We start from the raw sequence: 21919 nt of genomic DNA, 5'->3' as shown, positions 1-21919 counted from the left end.
TTTTATGTGTTGTTGTTGTATTTGTTGTTGTTGTGTTTGTTGCTGCTGCTTTGCACTTAAAGTAAAGTTCGCTAAGTTCGCCTTGCGCCAGTGAAGCGGAAAGGTGGCCTGAAGTGGGGCCAAAAAGCGAACGGAGGGAAGAACCAGTGTCATTAACTTGGCTATTTTCTAGACAAAACTGATATTTTATAAGGTTTAAACAAAATTTTAGCAATGATATTAAATAAAAGTGTGAAAAAATAATTAAAAAATTGATAAAAAATAAATAAAAAATAGATAAATAAATTAAATAAAAATAAACAGGTTATTAGTTGGTTTGGTTTTTTGAAAAATATTTTAAGTCTAAGGCTTAATCGAAACACAAGAAGTTATACTAAATATCAGGGTTCAGATTTTGGACTTGGGAATTATAAGCAATGCCAAGTTAAAATCGAATCAAAAGCCAACTCGTTTTTCTAAGATTTTTCTAATCCAGAAATTAATTTTCCTAAAATTTAACACTAGTTTCCTATTTAATTTACTTATGTTATTTTATTTATTTATTTTACTATTTTAAATTAACAAGTGTAGCCAGAATTTAGCTATTTTTAGTAGTTAGTTGTTGCCCAGCCCTTGTGAAAAAAGTGACAACAGCAATCACGCTAAACAACTTTGACACAAAGCTGGCTAAAACGCTGTTGTACCCCAGGTGGGTGGCCACTTCAAGGTGTTAGACTACCTCCCTCCCCCTCCCACCAAACACCTGCCTCCGCAACAATGGAGCTTTTGCTGCAAAGGCAAAGGCAGTCAGTCGCACGACAAGCTAGGAATCTAATTAACAATTTTCCATTGAGTGCGCAAATTACGAGGAACAGGAACGAAGAAGGAGCGCGCCAAGGATCCATCCGTTCGAAGGGGTTATCCTCCACCGACAGAGATAGAGATAGTGAGAGAGAGAGGGAGAGATAGACACTGAAGAAAGAGACAGACAGCAGCAATTAGACGGCGATGAATGCTGGACAATGTCAAAGTGAATTTCCTGCATAAATTCCAGACAACCCGCCTCGATCCACCAAAAAATTTGCATTGGCCAAGAGTTAAACCAGTTTTGAGATTTAATAGGGAAGAAGGAAGGTAGTAAAGGTATCAATTTAAATATATAATATATTTTAATATAAATTATTTGGAGTTAAACTTTAGGGAAAATTCCTATATAGAAGTTTTCTCAAAACTAAAGCCTAATGTCTTGATAAGGATTTCTGCTTTACTTTAATATGCGATTTTATTATATTATATTTTAATATTCTATTGGTTTATATTATAATCTATTCTATATATCCTATAAAATCTATATTTCCCTCAAAACCCTAAACTCTATCAACAAAATAGATTTTTAAAATATATTAATTCCAAAAATGAAAGATATCTTTTAAAATAATCTGTTATCTAAAACACCTGTTATTTGTATTATCTTATTCTTAAATATATTCTAAACTTTCAATAACCCCATATATCTCAATTACCCCCCAAAATAACTCCATAAACCACCTTTCAAATATAATCCCAACGACCTCTTTAAGTTAACCTTGTTGGCTTTAACCGACGAGAAAGTGAGCTCAATGGCTGGCAAAGTTGCTAATTGGAGCATTTACTGGACCCCTCGCTATATAGCTATATATATATATTTATATATCCTCTTCCCCCTTTGCCGATTTCTTGCGTTTGTGGTTTCTGTTTGATTCCTCAAGCAAATAATTCAATTTCGTTTCTAATTAGTACGAAAAAGGCGAGCGAAAAATGAGCAGAAAACCCCAATGGTAGGGAGGAGGTGAGGGGTGGTGAGACGCCCACACCCAGGCACACACACTCTGGCACACACACACACTCTGTCACACATACTCGCACAAAAACGCAGCCACTTTGGTGCTAATGCAAAAATGCAAATTGCGAATTTGCGGAACTGTGAATCCCCTTCAGTGGCGGCGGCTCTGTCTCTGCCTCTGCCTCTGCCAGCGTCGACGTTGCGCCGCGCTGCTCTTGGCGCTGGCAACTCAGCCACTTTATTAGCGTATTTTGCCATGCAACTGTTTATGCGACACACACACATGCGTACATACATGCACACAGGCACACACCAACCCACACCCACACCCACACTGAGGCGAGGAATTAGTCATTTTGTTGGTTACTTGATGCATGGCGTGAAAAGCGGGGAAAAGCGGGTGCCGGGAATGTCCGGAAAAATATGTGGATGGGAGGGAAAAAGGAAGGGGTGGTGGGAGTTGGGGAATTTTCGGGAGGAAAACGCAGTAGAAACGGGGCAACAGTAAAAGTTGCACACAGAGGAAAAGGTCCTCATTTTTGTAGAGATTTTAGAAGTTATTTTTAAGATTGTGATATTAAATAAAAGGGTAAAAATGTAAAATTTAATTTATTAATTTATATTATTTTTTATTTATTTGATATAAATTAATAAATTAAATAAAATATAAATATTATATTTTATTTATTAATTTATATTATTTTTTATTTATTTTTACCCTTTTATTTAATATCACAACTTTAAAAATATTTTTTTTTAATCTCTAAATTAAAGGCAACATAAATAAGAAATCTATAACAGAAAAGGTCTCTTAAAAATATAAAATAAATATTATTAAAATAGAAAATTAGGAAAATATGCATTTGAAAAGAAAAGAAAAAGAAACTATAAAAAAAAATCGATTATTTAAAATTAGAGCTTGATTAAATATACACTAATTATAAATAATTGTTTAATAGTATTCTAGTTTATATAAAAAATAATAAACTTATAGCATTTTCCGATTTGATCTTTGAAATGTAATAGAAAAAGCTTTTAAATATATTTTTCCCCGGGTGTAAGTGTGGCCAGGCTAACAAAAATGGCGTTGCAGGAACGTCAGGGAATGGAACGGATACGAAAAAATGGGATGGTGGAAAATGAAGAGGAGCGAGTGGATAGGGGGGAAAAGCTCCCCATCTCTCTCTCTCCCCAAGAAGCGACAACATTTTTTATGCGCTTTTGAGCAAATTAGATTTCCTAATTAAATTTTCTAGTGAAATGCGCATAAATTTCATAAAATTCACTTGCCGGGAAGCGACTTTCTTTGTGCAAAGAGCCAGGAATGAGAGAAAGAAAAGGATAGAGAGAGAGAGAGAGAAAGCAGTAGAGAAAGCAAAAGGAAATGTGTGCAAAAGAGACGGAGGAATGTGCTGTCGCCTTTCATTTTGTTGGCGACATTTTTTTTTTTTTTTTGCTCTGGCATTTTTCACAGCTGACGGCGTCGTAGTCGTCATCCTTTCGTCCTTCATCCTTTCGTCGTCGTCTGCTTAAAGTAATTAACTAAGAAAATTTTAATTGCTAATATGTTGTGATGCATGTGCGTGTGTGTTAGTATGCATGTTGGCACGCTGCCATAGGTGTGTCTGTGTTGGTGTATGTTGGTGTGTGTTGGTGTGAGCTCATTAAAAGCCAGCTAGAGATCCCACGTTGCCTACTTTTGTGCGCCATGGAATTAACTAATTCCGGTCTTTGTTTTATATTAACATAATTGTTAATTAGATTTTGGACGAATGCAAGCTGAAATATTTCTCTTGGAAAAATTTAAAAATTAAATCTCCCAAAGAGATTTGAAATCTCCTATTTCCATGCCTAAAACTATGCTGCAAAATATGTAAACTCCAGAAACTCAACCTAATTGGGCAATAAATCATTATTAGGTAATGGTTAAAATATCAATTTTCAATTTGTGAAATATACACCACAAAACGTTAATTGAAAGAACCTTATTTCCTTTTCTTATTTAACGAACAATTAAATTTTTCCTTAAATATTTTCCTGAATTTGCTGACGAATTGGCTTCGACTGCATTTCACATGCCTCTGGTTGGTGGTGGTGGGTAATTTAAGATGCAGTTTTTCAGCCTTCATTACACGCATTTCCACAGCATTTTTCACGCACATTTCGCCGGAAAATAAGGGGGAGCAGTGAGTCAAGGCTTCTACTTTATTTTTCATATCGGATTTCAGTGCAAATTGTTGTTGTTTTGAATGTGTGTATTTTGTTTGGTTTTATTTCGGTTTTTGTTTTCCTCACTTTCCCAACGAGTGGTCCAGACCACTCGATCATCATCATCATCATCATCGATTTGTGTTTTGCTGTTTTCCGGGTGCTTCAGGCCACAACATCGATTTGGCCAAAACACACGGCTGTTTGGCAAAAAGTCTCAAAGTCCTGAGGTCCTTCAATCCGCTAAGTGGCGATTTGGCCTTAGAAGTGGCTTCGATCCTACAACTACTCTCCGGCTTTGATTCCAACTCTTGACTCCAACTCCTACTTCGACACATCTCCAGACTCATCAGGGGCCTCATCCTCATCATCAGACCGTTTAGTAAGTGTGTAGACTGCACTGCGAGAAAATATTTGTAGAGAAAAAAAAAAAAATACAATAAATAAAGATAAGGAAAAGGAAAGGGTGTATGGAAAGGAAGGGTGTCTGGTGACTTAAAAAGTAACTTGAGAGATTTCTCAAAGAGTTTTAAATTTATTTAATTTAAATATATATATTTTTCATAATAATAAATATTATTTTTCCCTGTGCATTAACTCCTCTGCCACTCGTCGAAAAACTCCAACTCAAATCGCGTCTGTCAACGCTGCTACCGCCGCCTGTCAGCTCCTTCCTTCGATCCTCGCTTCTCCTCAGTCCTCAGTCCTCAGTCCTCCATCTCCTGCTCCATGCTCATCTTCATTCCCAGCTCCCTCTTCTTCTCTGTTTCCCTGCCCATACTCCTTCAACGCTTTCACTTTTCCCCGCCTTTTCACGGCCTTCTCAAGTGGGGTTTTCCTTGGAACAAAAGATGATGTGCGGTGTGACAACCCCAAAAAAAAAACGAAAAAAATAAAAAGAGAAACAAGGAGACGAGGAGACGAGGCCCCCGACAAGTGGGAAACTAGATACATTTATTAAATATTTAAAATAACAAGCCGCTAAAACCACTTCAAGTCGCGCTCCAACGACATGTGTTTTTCCATGCTGAGAGGGGAAACTTCAGCAGCGGGTTTTCCGGCAGCGATCGTGGGATACACTCGCCAACTAATTTGACAAGACTAAATATACATATAGATTCTCAAGGAAACAGAATATATACAATTAAAAATAGTTGTAAAATAATGAAATATCCTTTTAAAGGCTCTCTGGCGCCCAAGGACTTTGGCATGGAGGGACTGAACGGCTTCGGTGTGGGACCAAATAGCAAAAAGAAAAAGAAGAAGCGTCGGCACAGCCGCACTATCTTCACCAGCTACCAGCTGGAGAAGCTAGAGGAGGCCTTCAAGGAGGCCCACTATCCCGATGTCTATGCCCGCGAGATGCTCTCGCTGAAAACAGAGCTGCCCGAGGATCGCATACAGGTGAGTCACCACCATAACATACCATTTCATATGCCAGGTAATTTAATACAGGTCCATTGTCCATTGTCAAAGGATATCTTTTGTCTGTGTGGCTTTGCCTTATTTCCTTAACGAATTAACAAACTAATTACATCCGCCGGCGTTGAAGGAGGTGTTTGCTGTTGGCAAAACAAAAACTCGGCCAGGGGAATTTGCATTTCCTTTCAAGAAGAAGAAATAAGGAACATAAGGAGATATCCTTTTGTTTGGATGTCTCTGCTCTGATTTTTCACACCTCCTACAGCAAAAAGCATTTTTTAATAATAAGCAATCGGTTCGTGAGGAGAATCTCTGTGAAGTGCAGCCTTCTACTTGGAAGGGAAATCGCTTATAGGTAGTTGTCTTGTCACACTGATAAAAACGAGTTTAAGGAGCTCTAAAAATAGGGGAAAAAGTGGAATAAATTTAGAAACAGAAATATATATGGTATAATAAAAAATGCTCAACTTACTTCAAGAGAACAAGACTACAATTTCTGATTGTGCTTTGCCTTGCTCTACAAAACTTCAGGCTTTCTTCAAGTTTTACCTTTCTTTTTAAACTAAATTTGAATTTTTATTTATTATAAATTTATTATTATTTTATATATAATTATTTTTTTATATTAATTACTTAATTAAAGTGAGAAAAGAGTGTCATATAGGCATAGGTATAATCCAAGGACTGCAAACGAACGCAAAAATGCGAAAATCATTTAACGTTTAACATTCCTGTTGGGCAAGGGAGATGGCTATAGCAAGGAAATGAGAGATAGAGAGAGAGAGAGAGAGAGAGAGAGGGAGAAAGCTAGAGGGGTGCGAGAAAAAAACGTAGAAATTTTCAGCAACGTTTGCGAATTTATAATTAAGCATTTTAATGGCCGTTATTGTTCTAAGTTCGTCCTCCAAGGGAGGCAGAGCGAGATGCAGCATTCTCAATCGCTGTGTGTATGTGTGTGTGTGTGTGTGTTGAGTGAACTTCAGCCAAATTGCCACCCTTAAAAGGCAAAGCCCCCGTGTGTGTCTGTGTTTGATTAGCACCAAAAACAAAAAAAGGGGGAAAACTGTATAATTATGGCGCGATTTCTTCGCAAATTTGCCTTTTTTTTTTTGGTACTCACTCTCTCTTTGTGGCTGTGGGTCGTCGAAATCGTATGCTAATGGCAGGCTCTCTTCAAGGATCCGGGCACTTAATCGTTCACATGTGTATATATGTTTGTAAGCCGCAGGAAAGGGACTTCCTAGAGAAGCCAACACATTTCTATGCCCTTGCCCGGGTATTTCAATTTCAGTAAAAATCTGCTTTTGCAATGAAGAAGTCATTTTAGACCCTATAATCTATATATATATTCTATATATTTTATATATTTAATAAATAAACCTAATATCTCAGGCTTCAAAGTCATCCTTTTTCACCTTAAACTCTAAAATATCTAGCCATAATCTGTGCTAATTAAAATATATATATATATATATATATATTGGCAGTCTAGCAATTAACCCACTAAGCTGGGCCTTAACCCACCACTGCTGCATGCATACACCCACTTACGATTCAACTGCCATTCGGCATTCAGCATTCAGCATTCAGCATTCTGTAGTTGAAATTGAATTTCGAGTGTGTAAAATTTTTCAATTACAGGATATGCACATACACACATACACATAGATATATATAAACATATATATATGAATATATACAGAAAGAGCACCACTTTCGAAGGAGCTTTGTGGGATTGCTTGGGGGGCACATGGAGCCGTTGCTGTTGCATTGGGTTGCTAAAAGCGAGTCCAATTAGTAGCATTACTACTAACACTTCAATTCTGGCCACTACTGCGTTTGCCGTCTCTGTCCAACTCGGGCAATAACGGCAATAGTCAACAAGGACAACAGCAGCAGCAGCAACAGCAACAGCAACAAGGACAACAAGGAGTAGAGCCCCGGCGAAGGACAACTGAAGTGAAGCAATGGCGCCAAAGTACGGCCATTTTGTGTGCTCAGTTTGGGGAAAACCAAATGGGGGTTTGGGGGAGGAAAATCCTTTGGGGCAAAGGCTGCTGAGAGAGCAAGAGAGTGGGAGAGTGGGAGAGAGTCCTGGCAGCAGCGTAAATTTGCATTTAACGTTGTTTGCGGTGCCCACAAATGGAGTCTATCCTTGCCAGCACTCTCCTGCGTGGTGTGCGTGTGGGTTAGTGTTAGTGTTAGTGTGTGTTAGTGTGCGGCAAGGACTCAACAGTTAGACGGCCACAAAATACTCGGAAAGACCGACAACAACCGCAAAACGATGCACAAGTACAAGAGAAGCCACGACCCAACCAATACTCAATGCAATCAATGCACTGCCAAGGGAATATTAACAAAAATATATTTTTAAAAATTATAAAAAATTAAATTGAAAATACAAAGACAACTTTAACAGGTTAAGAACTAATATTTAATAATTTAGAAAAGAAAAATAGGTAGAAAAGTTTTATTTTTTAAGGCAAAAAGCAAGTAACAATTAATACTTTATTTTTTAGCTTACTTAAATACGTTATATAATGATTTAGAAAAGAAAAATAGGTAGAAAAGTTAAATTTTTTAAGGCAAAAAGCAAGTAACAATTAATACTTTATTTTTTAGCTTACTTAAATACGTTATATAATGATTTAGAAAGATATTTTTAAAGTAATATTTATTAATATTTTATTATACATTTATTTAGTTATATTATAAATAATTTTTGGCTTACAAATAATGACATTTTTTAAGCGAAAACCAAAAAGAAGAAAATTTGTATTAACTGTTTATTTTGGAATAAATTCTTAGATATTTAATAAGATAATATTTATAATATTTAATATTATAAAAAAAATTTTAAAAATTGCTTATTTTCACTCTAAACATATTAAACCAAATTTTCTTTCAGTGTGCCCAGTGTCACTGAAAATAACGGCACTATTTGCCAGCTTTAGAAATTTTCGGATTTTTGTGTTTTTTTTTTTTGGGCTGACAGCAAAGGCGCCCGAAAAACTAACAACACACGCACACACAGACACAGTCACGCACACATAAACAAATAAACAAACACTGTGAAATGCTCACAGACACACACACACATACACTATCAAAGTTCGTTCGTCGAATGCATTGCATATTTTCAGGCACTTAAGCTATTTTTCCTGCAAGAGAAACACTCGCACACATATGCAGATTACCCTGACACACACACACATACTTTTCCAGTTTCCCTTTTAGCATCTCCCCTAGAAATTTCCTCCAAAAAACCCCCTAAAGAAAGCAACCAAATACCCAAAAAACCCCCCTTAAAAACTTGTTTTTTTTGGTGTGTGGCAAAGGCAACTACCGACTACACACAAGTACACACTCCGTATTGATTTTAATTGAAAAATTGTTAATTTTCCATGCCAGTAGCAGTCTCTGCCACGCCCCCACACCTCACCTCTGTAACCCCTTTTGCCAACCGCCCACCGCCCAACTTTTCGAGAGACGAGAGAACTTGAGGTGAACTTTTTGTGCTGCCAATTTTCGCATATATACACTCGCTTGTGTGTGTGAATGAGTGTTTGCCTGGGTATTAGTTAGTGTGCCTGTGTGTGTGTGTGTGTATGAGTGTGTTTTGTGCCCGGGTAATTACACCTTTTCTGTGTGAGTTTGTGTGAATAAATTTGCAACCCCCTCACAAAAATTTCAGGACGAAAATTATTCATTCGCTTTTTTCGAGTTGACTTCGAAGAGGTCCTTGAGTTGCTTTTGGTGGGGAGGGGGGAGGTTACATACATATAGATTTATAGAGATTCCGATAAAGAAACTAAGAGAGGCAAGGATTCAAGAAAGAAATCAAGGACTAAGCCTATTCTTAGTATCTTTACTGTAAAATACAGTAAATTTACTATAAATTTTACTGAGAAATAAATTTATTTACTTAAATTATAAAGAGTATATTTTAAATATCTTACATAAAAGTAAATATATATTGAATATATTTTGTATAGTATTTTTAAAATATATTTAATAAATATAAATATATATATTTAATATTTTATTATAAATTATAATTAAAATATTAAATAAATATAAATTATGTATTAAATATATTATTTATAGTATTTTTAAAATATATTTAATAAATATAAATATATATATTTAATATTTTATTTAAAATTTTAGCTAAAAAATAAATTTACCTTCAGAGATATAAGCTAATACAATAATTTTCAAGATAATACTTTTCTATCTATTTTTTATATAATTTAAATATCCATTTGAGTCCCCCAAAATTTTCTCTCAGTGTTCGGCTCGGTGTGGGCCGTCTTTGGAAGTTCTACGAAACTAATTTACTCGAGTGTCGACGCGTCCAAGTGAACAATGTCTCGATGGAAATAGCTGGCTTGCCGGGGCTCGATCGGTTCGGTTTGGATCGAGAGAGAGAATGTGGCCGCGTCATTGGGGCAGCTTGTGTTGTTGCTTGGAGTAGCTGCAGTCCGATTGGCAGTTGGCTGGGCCTGGGAACCCAGCCACGGCCAGAAGAAAAGGCGGCCAACAACGGCAGACTTGCCGTAGACAGGTCGACGGGCCGATGCTGCCACTTGACGCAATGCCGTCTGCAACGCCGGCGATGATCGTGTGTGTCAGTGATGGTTATAAAAAATAAATCTAAAAATAGTCAGGAATTAATTTACATGTTTTAAATATATATTTTTTTAGGATTTATATATTTTTATATATTTTTTTTAAATAACTGAACATAAGGGGCTTTGAAAGAAGACTTTAAAATTAGTTTTAGTTATTTATACTTAATTTTTATTGGTACTTTTAATTAAATATTTCTTTAAAAACTTAAATTAAAAAATGTAAACCTTAATTTAAATTTTAAAATATTTTTTTTTAGAATTTATTTATTTTAATATATATTTTTTAAATCCAGAAGACTTGTAAATGAATTTTAGTTATTTATTCTTCTCTTTTATTTGTACTTTTAATTAAATATTTCATTAAAAACTTAAAAATAAAAAATATAAATTTTAAAATAAATTTTAAATATTAAAAACTTAAAACTAAAAAATATAAATCTTAATATAAATTTAAAAATATTTTTTTTAGAATTTTTTTTAAATTTATTTATTTTAATATATATTTTTTTAATAACTGAACATGAAGGGCTTTTGAGCAGTCCTTTATTTGTCTTTTAAATTAATTATTTCTTTAAAAACTTTAATTAAAAAATATAAACTTTAATATATAAATTTGTAAAATTTACTCCAATTTTATTTACATATTTTTAAAGTCTTAAAAAATGTAGAATCTTGGCTTGACAGCACTGACAGCCACCTACCTCAGCTCGCATTTAACCCCTGCCTTGCCCCACTCACTCTCCAGTCTTTATACCCCATTCTTCATTCTTCATTCTTCATTCTTCATTCTACAGCCCCAGTCTACAGAGTCTACAGTTCACAGTCTTTCAGCAGGGATTCTCGCCTTACTTTTTTTCTCATGCGCTGATCGTGAAACTTCTTCATTTTGTTGACTCTGCGGCCAAGTACCAATTCGTTTAAAATGGTATCAGTTCTAAGAAAAATATTATTTTTTCATAATTTCTGGAGTGCCTTAATCTGTTGCCGAAGACTTTTTTTCAGGTTCGATGTGCATAATCACGATGCGCGAGTTCTCTTCTCTTTTTTTCTGGATTTCTTGAGTGAAAACAGACCTTAACCCCAGCCCAGGGGTGTTGACGTTGCCCCGCAACCAAAATGAAACGTCAATTTCAAGAGTTTTTCCTGGTAATAATTAGTAGCTGAGGTGGGCATTTAAATACTCGTCGTCGTCGTCGTCCTCCATTTATTTTCCACTGGTTCCGCGTATTCATGTACAAAAATAAGAATACACTGAATACTCGCCCAGCAGCCGAATAATAATGCATATAATTGCATTTTAAGTAGTTGCCTGCCTGGAGTATTGTGTTACCTTCGGGCTCATGTCAACCCTGACATCGTCTGGTATTTCTTCTGCCCGCTGGTTTCTTGGTTTCTTGTTTTTTTTCTACTTTCTTGGGGCTGACGGGGGGCCCTGGATGAGTGGTTTTTAATTTTCCACACTTGAGGTTTCCAGGAAAATGCAACGGAAACGCGAACCAGCAAGTGGGTGGCGAGCTACCAATCGAGGGGAGGGGGCCTCGGCGATTAGGGAGTTTAGGGAAAGCCAAAAAGAAAGTGAAATTGATGATATTTATTATTAAAAAAATATTTATAAATAAAATGAAGATGTATTTAATTATTTTTAATGAAGAACAATCAGGTTTTTATGAATAAATTGCTTTAAATATAAAAACATGTATATAAATTATGTACTTTATATAGTTTTATAAATGATATATTTTAAAATAAATTAAAAATAAATATTTTAAAATATATATAAATTATATATTTTTGACATTATCCGATAAAAAGTAAATATAAATAATTACCACACATATTTGAGCCAATTTGAATATTTTTTATAGTACTAAAAAAGTTTCCTGAGGCTCTTAAAAATATTTAAAAGGCCAAAAAACTTAATATTTAATTTAAGAAAATTTGAAAAAAAAAAAAAAATATAAAAAATAAAATAAAAGCTTAACAATTTATAAATTTTTAATAAACATAGCTTTATATAAATTTTTCCTCAGTGAAAAAGTATTAAAATATTAAATTAAATTATTAAATTAAATTACAAAATTAAATTATTACGTTAAATTTTTAAATTAAATTAAAATATTAAAATAAATATTAAATTAAACATTAAATTAAAATATTAAAGTAAATATTAATAAAAAACAATTGTATTTCTTAAATATTATTAAAATATTTTAAATCCTTGCCGCACATAATTTTTAATATATTATTATCCAAAATAAATTAGAAATAACTTAATAATTATAGGCTTAATCAACCCCCACAACATTTTTCGCTTTGTTTAAATCAACTTTATAATTAAAAAACTATTTAACAGATCTTTGTGGCAGATAACAATCAATTATTACTAATTTCCACAACAAACATTTCAAAAGAAAGACCTTGTGCACCGCATAATCCCCGGTAGAATATACAATTTCCAGCCCCGATAAGTGTACATGATGTATATAAATTGTGTTCAAGGGAGAGAGAGATATAACCCAAAGTCAATGGCAACAATGTGCCGCTGTGGTTTGTCCGAGAGAGTCCTTTAGTCCCTGTACCAGTTCCCATCATCCGCAGGGAAATCCCCTTGGGAGGGTTGGGAAAGGCAACAGCATTTCCGGGGGATGAAGGAAGGACACAGCAAGTGCGTAACAAGTTTTCGGGGAAGAATTTGCTGGCAGACAGGAAGGATGGTCAGGATCTGCTGTGATGACACGTGTAAGTGCAGCCACATTGTCGCAATTACACTTTGTTTTTTTTTTCTGTGAGGGGTAACTGTAGCTGCTTCTGGATCCTGGCCTTCGTCCTTTACTGTTATTAATTTGCCGCGTTTTGTTTGCTGTTTATTTCGAGTGGAACTCCCAGTGCCGCCCACCACCCACAGTGCGAAAACGTGACCTCGGCCGCTTTTTCCCGGTCTTTTGGCTTTTCCCCTCCCCTGGTAATGATTCATCCTGCACGTCGCACTCCACCAGTCGCCAGTTCAGCCATTAGAAAATACTTGTATCATCGAACTTATTAGTGCTCATCCGGAGGCCTTGATTTCGGGCTTATTTTTTTACCAGTGTCTCCCACTTTTTGCTGTACGTGTCTTCAAGTGGGAAAGTAGCTTGTTAGGCACTCGACGATTCCAACAACAAAAAAATAGAGGCAGAGGAAAATTGGGAAATGCCAATTATAATATGAATTGGTTCACAAATAATTACCACTAGGAATTTAATAATCAAATATAAAAGTGTTTTAAATATATTAAATATATAAAATAAAATTTAAAATATTAAGGCTTGTCTTAATAAATTCCTTAATTTAAAAATAACATATTGGGCAATCCAATATGAATATAAATATATTTTAAATTTATTATTCTTTATGTTTTTAAAATAAAATTAAAAAAATAGCTTATATTAGTATTTGTGCCTTTGAATTATTTTCATATAACTTTATTCCTTAAAAATTAAATTTAAATAATGCTACTATTTTTAAGGCCTTAAATTTCTATTCATTATATTTTGTAATATATAATTTTCTATTAAAATTATTTTTTTATTTTATTTTATATAATCCTTTAATTTATATTTACAACTTACATTTACTTTCAAGAAACCTTTGTTATTTCTTAAATTTTTATTTTTATTCGTTTTTAAGCTTTCCTTTAATTTATATTACTACCTTTTGGACTCAAGCCTTTTTAAATCGTTAATTTTTCTTTCGAAATTAAGAAAATGATTGACAAATTAACGGCTGTTTAATTGAAATAATTTTGAAGCCAGCTTAAAGCCAGCTGAATGAATGTGAAAGTGGCCTGTGTTGATGTGTTCCCACCTATAACTCTATATCCAAACAGGAAATCCAAAGAATGACTAATTTTCCAATGTACAAACACTGTGTTTCTCACAATCTTTCTCTCTATTTTTCAATGAGTCCAATTGGGTTACACAGAGAGGAAAAATATTAAATTTAATTCAAATATATTTATTATATATTTGTCAATTAAGTTTTTTAAAGTTTAAAATATCTAAAAAAATATCTAAAAAATATTGTATAGCTCTGAAACTCTTTAAATATATTTTCCCATATTTATATAATATTTCTCGCTGTGCATTATAACAAGTTCGGTGTGTGGGAGCTGAAAAAGATTGGACTGAGACCAACTGGCCGATCGGCGATAATGTTTATTGAGTAAATACAAATGCGAGTATAACACATTCCGTTTGGATTGTCATGCGATAATTACGCCTTTCGAAGCGCTATAATAGGCCTCATTCAATCGGAGCGATCGGGGCTTGAGAGAGCCCCAGCAGATTGCCCTTTTCCTTGGCTTTTTTTTTTTTGGATCGGGACTAACAGCTTGGGGATAATTGCCAGACAAGTTTTGATTTGGTTTTAATGTGGAAAAGTGTTTCAATTATCCCAAAAACCCAAACGGGTTTATTTTTGTATGTATTTCACATCAAATTGGGTTTCAATTAAATATTTTTTGTGACTCAAAAAGGTGTGAGTAAAAGGTGTTTCAGAAGGTTGAGTCAGTGCCAAGGAAATTGGATTGAAAGGATCTTTGGGAAATTAATTTTCAATATTTTGAGGAGACGAGAAATGTATAAGAAAAATATTAAATAAAATAAATTAGGCTTTATGAATTTAAATTAAGTTTTTTTAAATATTTAAATAAAATTTAACGAGCACTAAAGAGGCTTTCTAAATTAAATTAAACATAATACAAGACAAGTTAAATTCTAAATAAATAAGAAATACCTTAATAAAATAATGCACGCAGTATAGAGTCTTTATAAATTAAATATAATATAAAAAATATATAAATTTACATAAGTAAAGTTTAAATAAAATAAATTTATTATTAAAAAGACTTTATACATTAAATTTAATGTAAATAAATATAAAAAATATTTAAATAAACATAAATTAATCATTATAAAGCCTTTATAAACTAAATTTAATACAATTAAATATAAAAAATATTAAAATAAATAAACAAAACAATATAATAATCCAATTCAAGCCTTATAAATTAATTTAAACAACAATAAATTGAATCAAGTCTCATCATATACAAATTAGGCGAAAGCCTGCCCAAATTCGCAATGTCATTACTCTAGAAAAAAAGATAAAAAAAATATAAATAAATACCAGCGGAGGCGTACGTATCGCAATTACACGCAACCGCTCTATAAATACCTAAATAGCTATAGACGTTGGCAGATCCATAAGCCAACTCTGGCCACTCGGCAGTGCATTCAACCCGAAAGGCGTTGGCGGTGGGAGAGCTCAGGCGGAACGGCGTAAAGTGAGTCACGAGGCCTGGTCACACTAATGGCAGATGTGATCAGTCTAATTCCGCAAACTATGCCAAAATATCGGTTAATTTTGCAACAAAAGCCTTTCACTTTTTGTACGCTTTTATTCTTCTACAGTTAGTACTATTATTTATCTTTTTTTTTATACTCTGCCTGCGAACAATGGTGAGCTAGGGGGCTCTGGGAAATATAATTAAAAAGGTGTTATTATATTTTCACGCCTCGGCTGCGCGGAAAAGTCAACAGACAGAGTTAAAAAAAAACGTCAACGACTCTGAGTCCAAATTCAACTCCAACTTCGAGTCCGAATTATTTGCAGAATCATCAAATTAAAGGTTTGATGTTGATTTCAACGAGCCCCGCCACAGCACGAGGATGAAGACGATGTTGCTGCACATAGTCCAAGCTGTATACTTCTATATATATCCATATATATATATATATATATACTTAATATCGAGAAACTGAACAGTCATGCACCCCCGACATGGCCCTGCCATCGAGTGTCTGTATAATTTTCGTTCGTTCTCTCGAATTGGCTGTCATAAGTTTTGAGTAGAAAATTGGTGTGCAACAGGCTGCTGCTGCTGCTGCTGCTGCTGCGACTGCTGCATGCAACAACAAATCCGATTTCATCTGGAAAAGCAAACAATAATGTTGTTGCTGCTGTTGAAAAAGGATTTCTTGATTGCGATAATGAGTTATACTTAATTTTCTACCCGATGAGCCACTTGAGAGAGACCGAAAACCTGAACAAGTCAAGGGTATGCTTATAATAAAAGGAGTCTGGGAATTATTTTGTAAGGGTTTAGGCTTATAAAAAAATGTTTAATAATTATTTAATAATATAAAAGGTGTCTTAGAAATGTTTTTTAATAGTTTATCTGATAATAAGTACTTTATAAATAAGCTAAAACTAAAATTAGGCTTTTAAGAAAATGTTAATAATTAATAAATATTATAAAAGGTGTCTATGAAATGTTTTTTTAATAGTTTATCTAATAAAAAGAACTTTATAAATAAGACAAAATTAAAATAAGGCTTATAAAATATTATAAATATTATAAATAGGGTCTAAGAAATGTTTTTTTTAATAGTTAAGCTGATGAAAAATATTTTATAAATAAGCTAAAACTATAATTAGGCCTAAAATTTTTTTTAATTTAATAGATATTATAAAAGGGTTCTGAGAAATGTTTTTTAATATTTAAGCTTATAAAAAATATTTTTAAAATAAGCTAAACTTAAAATTAGGCTTAAAAACAATTTTAATAATTAATATATATTATAAAAGGTGTCTAAGAAATGTTTTTTCAAGAGTTTAGCTAATAAAAAATATTTTTTAATAAGCTAAAATTAAAACAAGCTATAAAAAAGCTTGTATTGTTGAATTTACTTTCCAAAAAAAACCCTAAAAAATAACTATTTTTAAATATACATACATTTTCAAGGGCAATATATAGCAATATATATATATTAACTATATTTTTCTGCCGTTTCATGCGATTAAAGTCAGAGACAAACCCTGAAATTGGGTTGCAGGCCAACTAATTTCCTTCCTTCCTGCCATTTGTTAAAAAAGCAAAGAAAAGTTTTAACGCTTTCATTGTTTATCCCAAAAAGAGACAACAAAAGGGGTAAACGAGTCAACGGGTAAATGTGTAAATGTGTAAAGGGTTAAAGGAAAAACACAAAAAAAGGGTTGCTGTTACCTGGCCAAGGAAAATTAGGCGCGGGCCTCAAGCAATTAGGGCAAATGGCAAATAGTTTTCAGGGCGACTGGACTTGGACTCCTTGATTGATGGTCACTCCTCTGCTCCTCCTCCTCCTCCTGACTGCCATTGATTGATGTTGAGGCCATCCCATTTCCAATTTCCTACCCACTAATCCACACTTTCATCTCTTGGATTTTACAGAATTTTTTGTATAAATGAAAACCAAACCTGAACAATTGACATTATAAATCGCGTTTCACGCTAATTTGCAACAACAAGTGTGCCCGCCGCCCTCAGAAACAATTTTACAATTCCCAGCTTCCGCCTGTTTTCCCTCGAGGGATTTTCCTGCAACAAAGATTTCGAGAAAATTAATTTTATAGATTTAGAAACATTCATTGTTGAGTGGTTGGATTTGGAAAGCCCCTCGAGGGGTGGACTATCTCGCTCTCTCTGTTTTCCCACCTGCCGTAATTGAGGAATTGTCAGCGAATTATGGTCGCATAATGGGTCTCTCCGGTTTGGGGGCCTCGCTCAGCATGATCCAGACAATTTGTACCGACTTAACCCGCAAAAGTTGTGCACTTTATCAAACGAACTGAACTGTTGCAGTTGTTTGGGGGGGGCGAGGAGGAGGCGTGGCATGGCGCCACGCGGCGCCTTCTTCTGCGGCTGACACTTCAATTGGTTTGTGTCGCCTCGCAAAACCCAAACAGGCAGAGGCAGCAATGCAAAATAAATGTAAAAAATATATATATATATATATATAGTAGAAAGATGGGGCATAGTCGAATAGGAATGTGCCCTGCACAAAACTATACTTTTCACTATAAAAAAATATATATTAAATTAAATAAATCAGGCTTTATGAAGGCTTTGGGAATTTAAATATAAATATATTTAAATATTAAAGAAATATGTAAACATATAAGTAATCTTTAATAAAGAGAAACCAGTCGTTAAAGGACGAGCTGATGAGATGCCTTTGCACCACCTTTTGTGGTGGTTACTGCCACAGTGAGTGTGCGGTGTGTGGCTGTGGCGGTGTCAGGTAGGCGTGACATGGCGCCTGGCCTGGCCTGAACTCGGGCCTCTTCGCCTCGGCTCTCGGCTGCTCTTGGCTCTCCTCGGCTTGGCTCAGTTTGGGTTTGGCACACGCAAATCAGACAATTTGTATCCAGCGGCGAATATAATTGAAAAATGATTGGTTTACCATTAATGAAAATGATGATGACAACGGCAACAACAACAAGGTACGCCGCCGACTGCTGTCAGCGACAGAGGCACCTGCAGTTGCGTCTTCGATTGTTTGGGTCAATCGGCCATCGAACGCAGCTCAGCGCCTCGATAAATGCTCAACGATAATGACAATCACGACAATCATAGCGATGATTGAGCATCCATCGTCCCATTGTCACTTGTTGACTGCCAACAAATTGTACACAAATTTTAATCCAATGTGAATAGAGAGCCATTCGGAAATTGTTTTGCATTATAAAAGGAGTTTATTGACCAGTCCAATTGGGATATATCGATACAAAAAAAGATGAAAGATTTTACAGGATATTAGAAGGGTAATTTTTGCAGGGAATTTGAAGAACGGTGTTTGGGTTTATTAAGGAAAATTGCGGAAATGTTCTCTTTTATTAAAACAATTTTTAAAAAATTAATAAGCACCTAATTATCGATAAATATCGATGGAAAACCCCTAATAGCTTTGCTAAGTAATTTAATTTAAGGAAATTTGAAGAAACAGAATCAGGTAAATAGAAGTTAGTCTCATCACAAATGTTCTCTCTTCTTAAAACAATTTTTAAAAAATAATAAGCACCTAATTATAGATAAATATCGATGGAAAAACCCCAATAGCTTTGCTAAGTAATTGTTTAAAGAAATTTGAAGAAACGGAATTGGATAAATAGAAGTTAGTCTCTTCACAAATGTTTTCTCTTATTAAAAATATTTTTAAAAATCAATAAACAGGTAATTATCGATAAATATCGATGGAAAAACCCCAATAGCTTTGCTAAGTAATTGTTTAAAGGAATTTGAAGAAATGGAATTGGATAAATAGAAGTTAGTCTCTTCACAAATGTTCTCTCTTCTTCAAACAATTTTTAAAAAATAATAAGCACCTAATTATCGATAAATATCGATGAAAAAACCCCCAATAACTGTCGAATTTTAGCAGTGTTCTTTCTTAACGCAAAATACATTCCTGATTTGTGAACCCTTGGCTTCATTGTTTTGGCATTTCGGAGCCCCGTTTTCACAGTCAAACAAATCGCTTAAAGGCTCCACTCCCCCCACTGAGTCGCACTCCCACCCCTACTACTCTCCATGGGAAAAGCCCGGGCAAAACTAACCCACTCGTAATCTGTGTCAGGGCAGCCTGGCATTCGAGCACGTCCGGCAAGGAATTTCTATTTTGCGTAGCCGAGAGACCCGGGAACTCGAAGAACGCGGGCCTTATTAACATTAAATCGCTGGCAACTGGGAACTGGGAGCCGCCTGTCGCCGCAAATTGGAAATTCCATCGTTAATTCTAATAAGATTATTAGTTCCCCCGCCCCCCCCACCAGGCAGACTTGACAGAGGCGACGATGATCGAATCATTTTTCGGGCCTTTGGCCGTGGTTAGGGGATTTGTATTCCGACACCTTCGACTGCCGTTAGGCGCAGGCCGCAGGATATTGGTTAGTCCTGCTAATGGTTTTGCGGTCGTGTGACCATCATACGATGGCCCGATCTCCAGGGCAACGCTCTCGGGGTAAATCCAATCCCCAGAGTAATCCCCAGAGATCCCGAGAGTCCAGAGACCGAGGCATTGAGTGCAAAATGAATGAAATTAGCGCGCGTTAATCATAAACAAACGAGCGAAGCGGGTTTTTCCACCCCCCTTTTTAGGGGGTGGAGGTGGAGGAAGGAAGGAAAACCCTTTGTGTGAGAGTGGAAATGAAAACAAACAAATTGCAACAGTTCTCACAGACAACCTGCTGCGACGACACGCGCTCTTGCCACTTGCCAATTTGCTGATGACGACGATGATCATCAGGGTAACTACTCAACTGGGAAACCACCCGAAACGACGTTCGCTTGCGGCTGCGGCACGTTTTTATGGCAAAGTTCTTGGGTGAGATTTTTTGGGTTGTTTTGAAAGTGATTTACGAGGTTAAATCTATGGATTTATTTGTATTATTTTTTTATTTCAAGGTAAAAGGTGTACATCATGTTTTTTGAATTTGCAACCAAAAATTTGTTGAGATTTTGGGTTCTTTTGGGGGGGTTTTTACAAGGTTGTTTCTTTGGGATTTTTTGAAAAGTGTTATTTATTTATTTCAAATGAAAGAATTGTATAAAAAGTATAAAATGTTTTTAAATATGTATCCCAAAATTCAGATTATTTAGGGTATTGGTTAATCATTTATAAGAATTTTTTTCAGAAGAGTCTTGTCATTTTTTAAATATTGAAAAAATATTGGAAAAGCTTTGCTTTATCTTTTTTAAATCCTTATTTATACCAGCAATACCTTTTTTATATATAATTTGTTGTAATTTTTTAAAATTAAATATATCCTGATGAAAACAAACATAAAGCTTGCATATTCGATTGTAATTAAGGGTCTTCCCCAGCTCAATTTACGGCAATTATGTTGCTTTTATCAACAGAAATAGAAAAATATCTGCCCGGATTACTTAATGCACCCACTAAATGTTTTGTAATTGTTTTTAGAGTCACAGAACCGCCCACCTCCCTTGAGATCTCCGAGGTTCGAACGAACGTAATTAGAAAATCGGCTCATTAATCATGAGGCATTTAAAACATCGTTTGGGCGTAATTAATAGTTCAACGGCAAAATGGCAATTGCACTGCAGAGACTCAATGTCAAGTAAAGGTCATTAATATGACTCGTCGGATTCCAACCCCCAAAGTCAAGCCTTTAGTTCCGTTTGTGTAAATTAATACTCGAAAAAAGAAGAAACACATACAAAACAACATTTTGTATTTACATTTTTTAATCCGTAAAAAGCTGAAAAGCTTCATGAAACCCCCACCGCCACCCCCCTTTTTTTTTGGGGGGGGGGGGGGGGGGGGGGTTGTGAAAGGAACAAAAAGGAGAATGTTGGCGACCGTTAAACTCATATGAAAGTTGGTTATTGAAGTTCCAGCGCGGAAAATGAAAAGAAAAATGCCTGAAAAGGGTGAAGATATTGGTGGAAAAATTGCGGAAAAATTAGACTAGACTTAAAATACCCTTTTAGGGGGTTTTTATATATTAAAAATCGAATTTAAATTTAAAATTAAAGTCTATAATTTAAAAAACCCTTAAAGATTTTTGAAAACAATTTTTTATAATATAAAATATATATTTTCATTTGCTTTGGGTTTTTTTAAATTAAAACTATTTAAAATAAAATTCTAAAATTTTAAAAACCCTTTAAAAATATTAAAAAAAAACCTTTTTTTATATAAAATATATATTTTTTTGCCAAGTTGTTTCGGCAAGTGTAATACTCCTCTCAGGGAAGTTGGTAAAAAACGCATTCCGCGAATGTCAATTGAGTATTGCATATAAAGTGAGCGGGGGCGGGGGCGGGGGCGGGGGTGAAGGGGGACGGGGACTGTCGTTATGAAATTTCCACACGCCTCGACTTCACTCCACAGGACTTCCTCCAGTCAAAGGACACCCAAAGGCCACCCACCCAGTCGTTCGAGTTGATGAAGTAAACCAATAAAGGCCGCATGCCGCCGCCGGAAAGCCGGCCAGCAAATCCCTCAATACCTCACTTCCTCACTCCCTCAAT

At 34.9% G+C, this 21919-nt stretch overlaps 1 protein-coding gene across 1 annotated transcript in view; it reads left to right on the top strand.

The window, feature by feature from the left end:
• The window catches only part of Vsx2 (Visual system homeobox 2), a 43730-nt gene that overhangs the window by 13888 nt on the left and 7923 nt on the right, over positions 1-21919 (top strand). The window contains exon 3 of the mRNA XM_017168636.3: positions 5193-5413. Within this exon, the coding sequence (XP_017024125.2) occupies positions 5193-5413 (221 nt within the window). The remainder of the gene's footprint in view (positions 1-5192; positions 5414-21919) is intronic.

The sequence above is a fragment of the Drosophila kikkawai genome, chromosome X, assembly GCF_030179895.1.
Source record: "Drosophila kikkawai strain 14028-0561.14 chromosome X, DkikHiC1v2, whole genome shotgun sequence".
In the NCBI taxonomy this organism is placed as follows: Eukaryota; Metazoa; Arthropoda; class Insecta; order Diptera; family Drosophilidae; genus Drosophila; species Drosophila kikkawai.
Note: the sequence above shows the minus strand (reverse complement) of the source record. Positions and strands in the feature narration are given on the sequence as shown.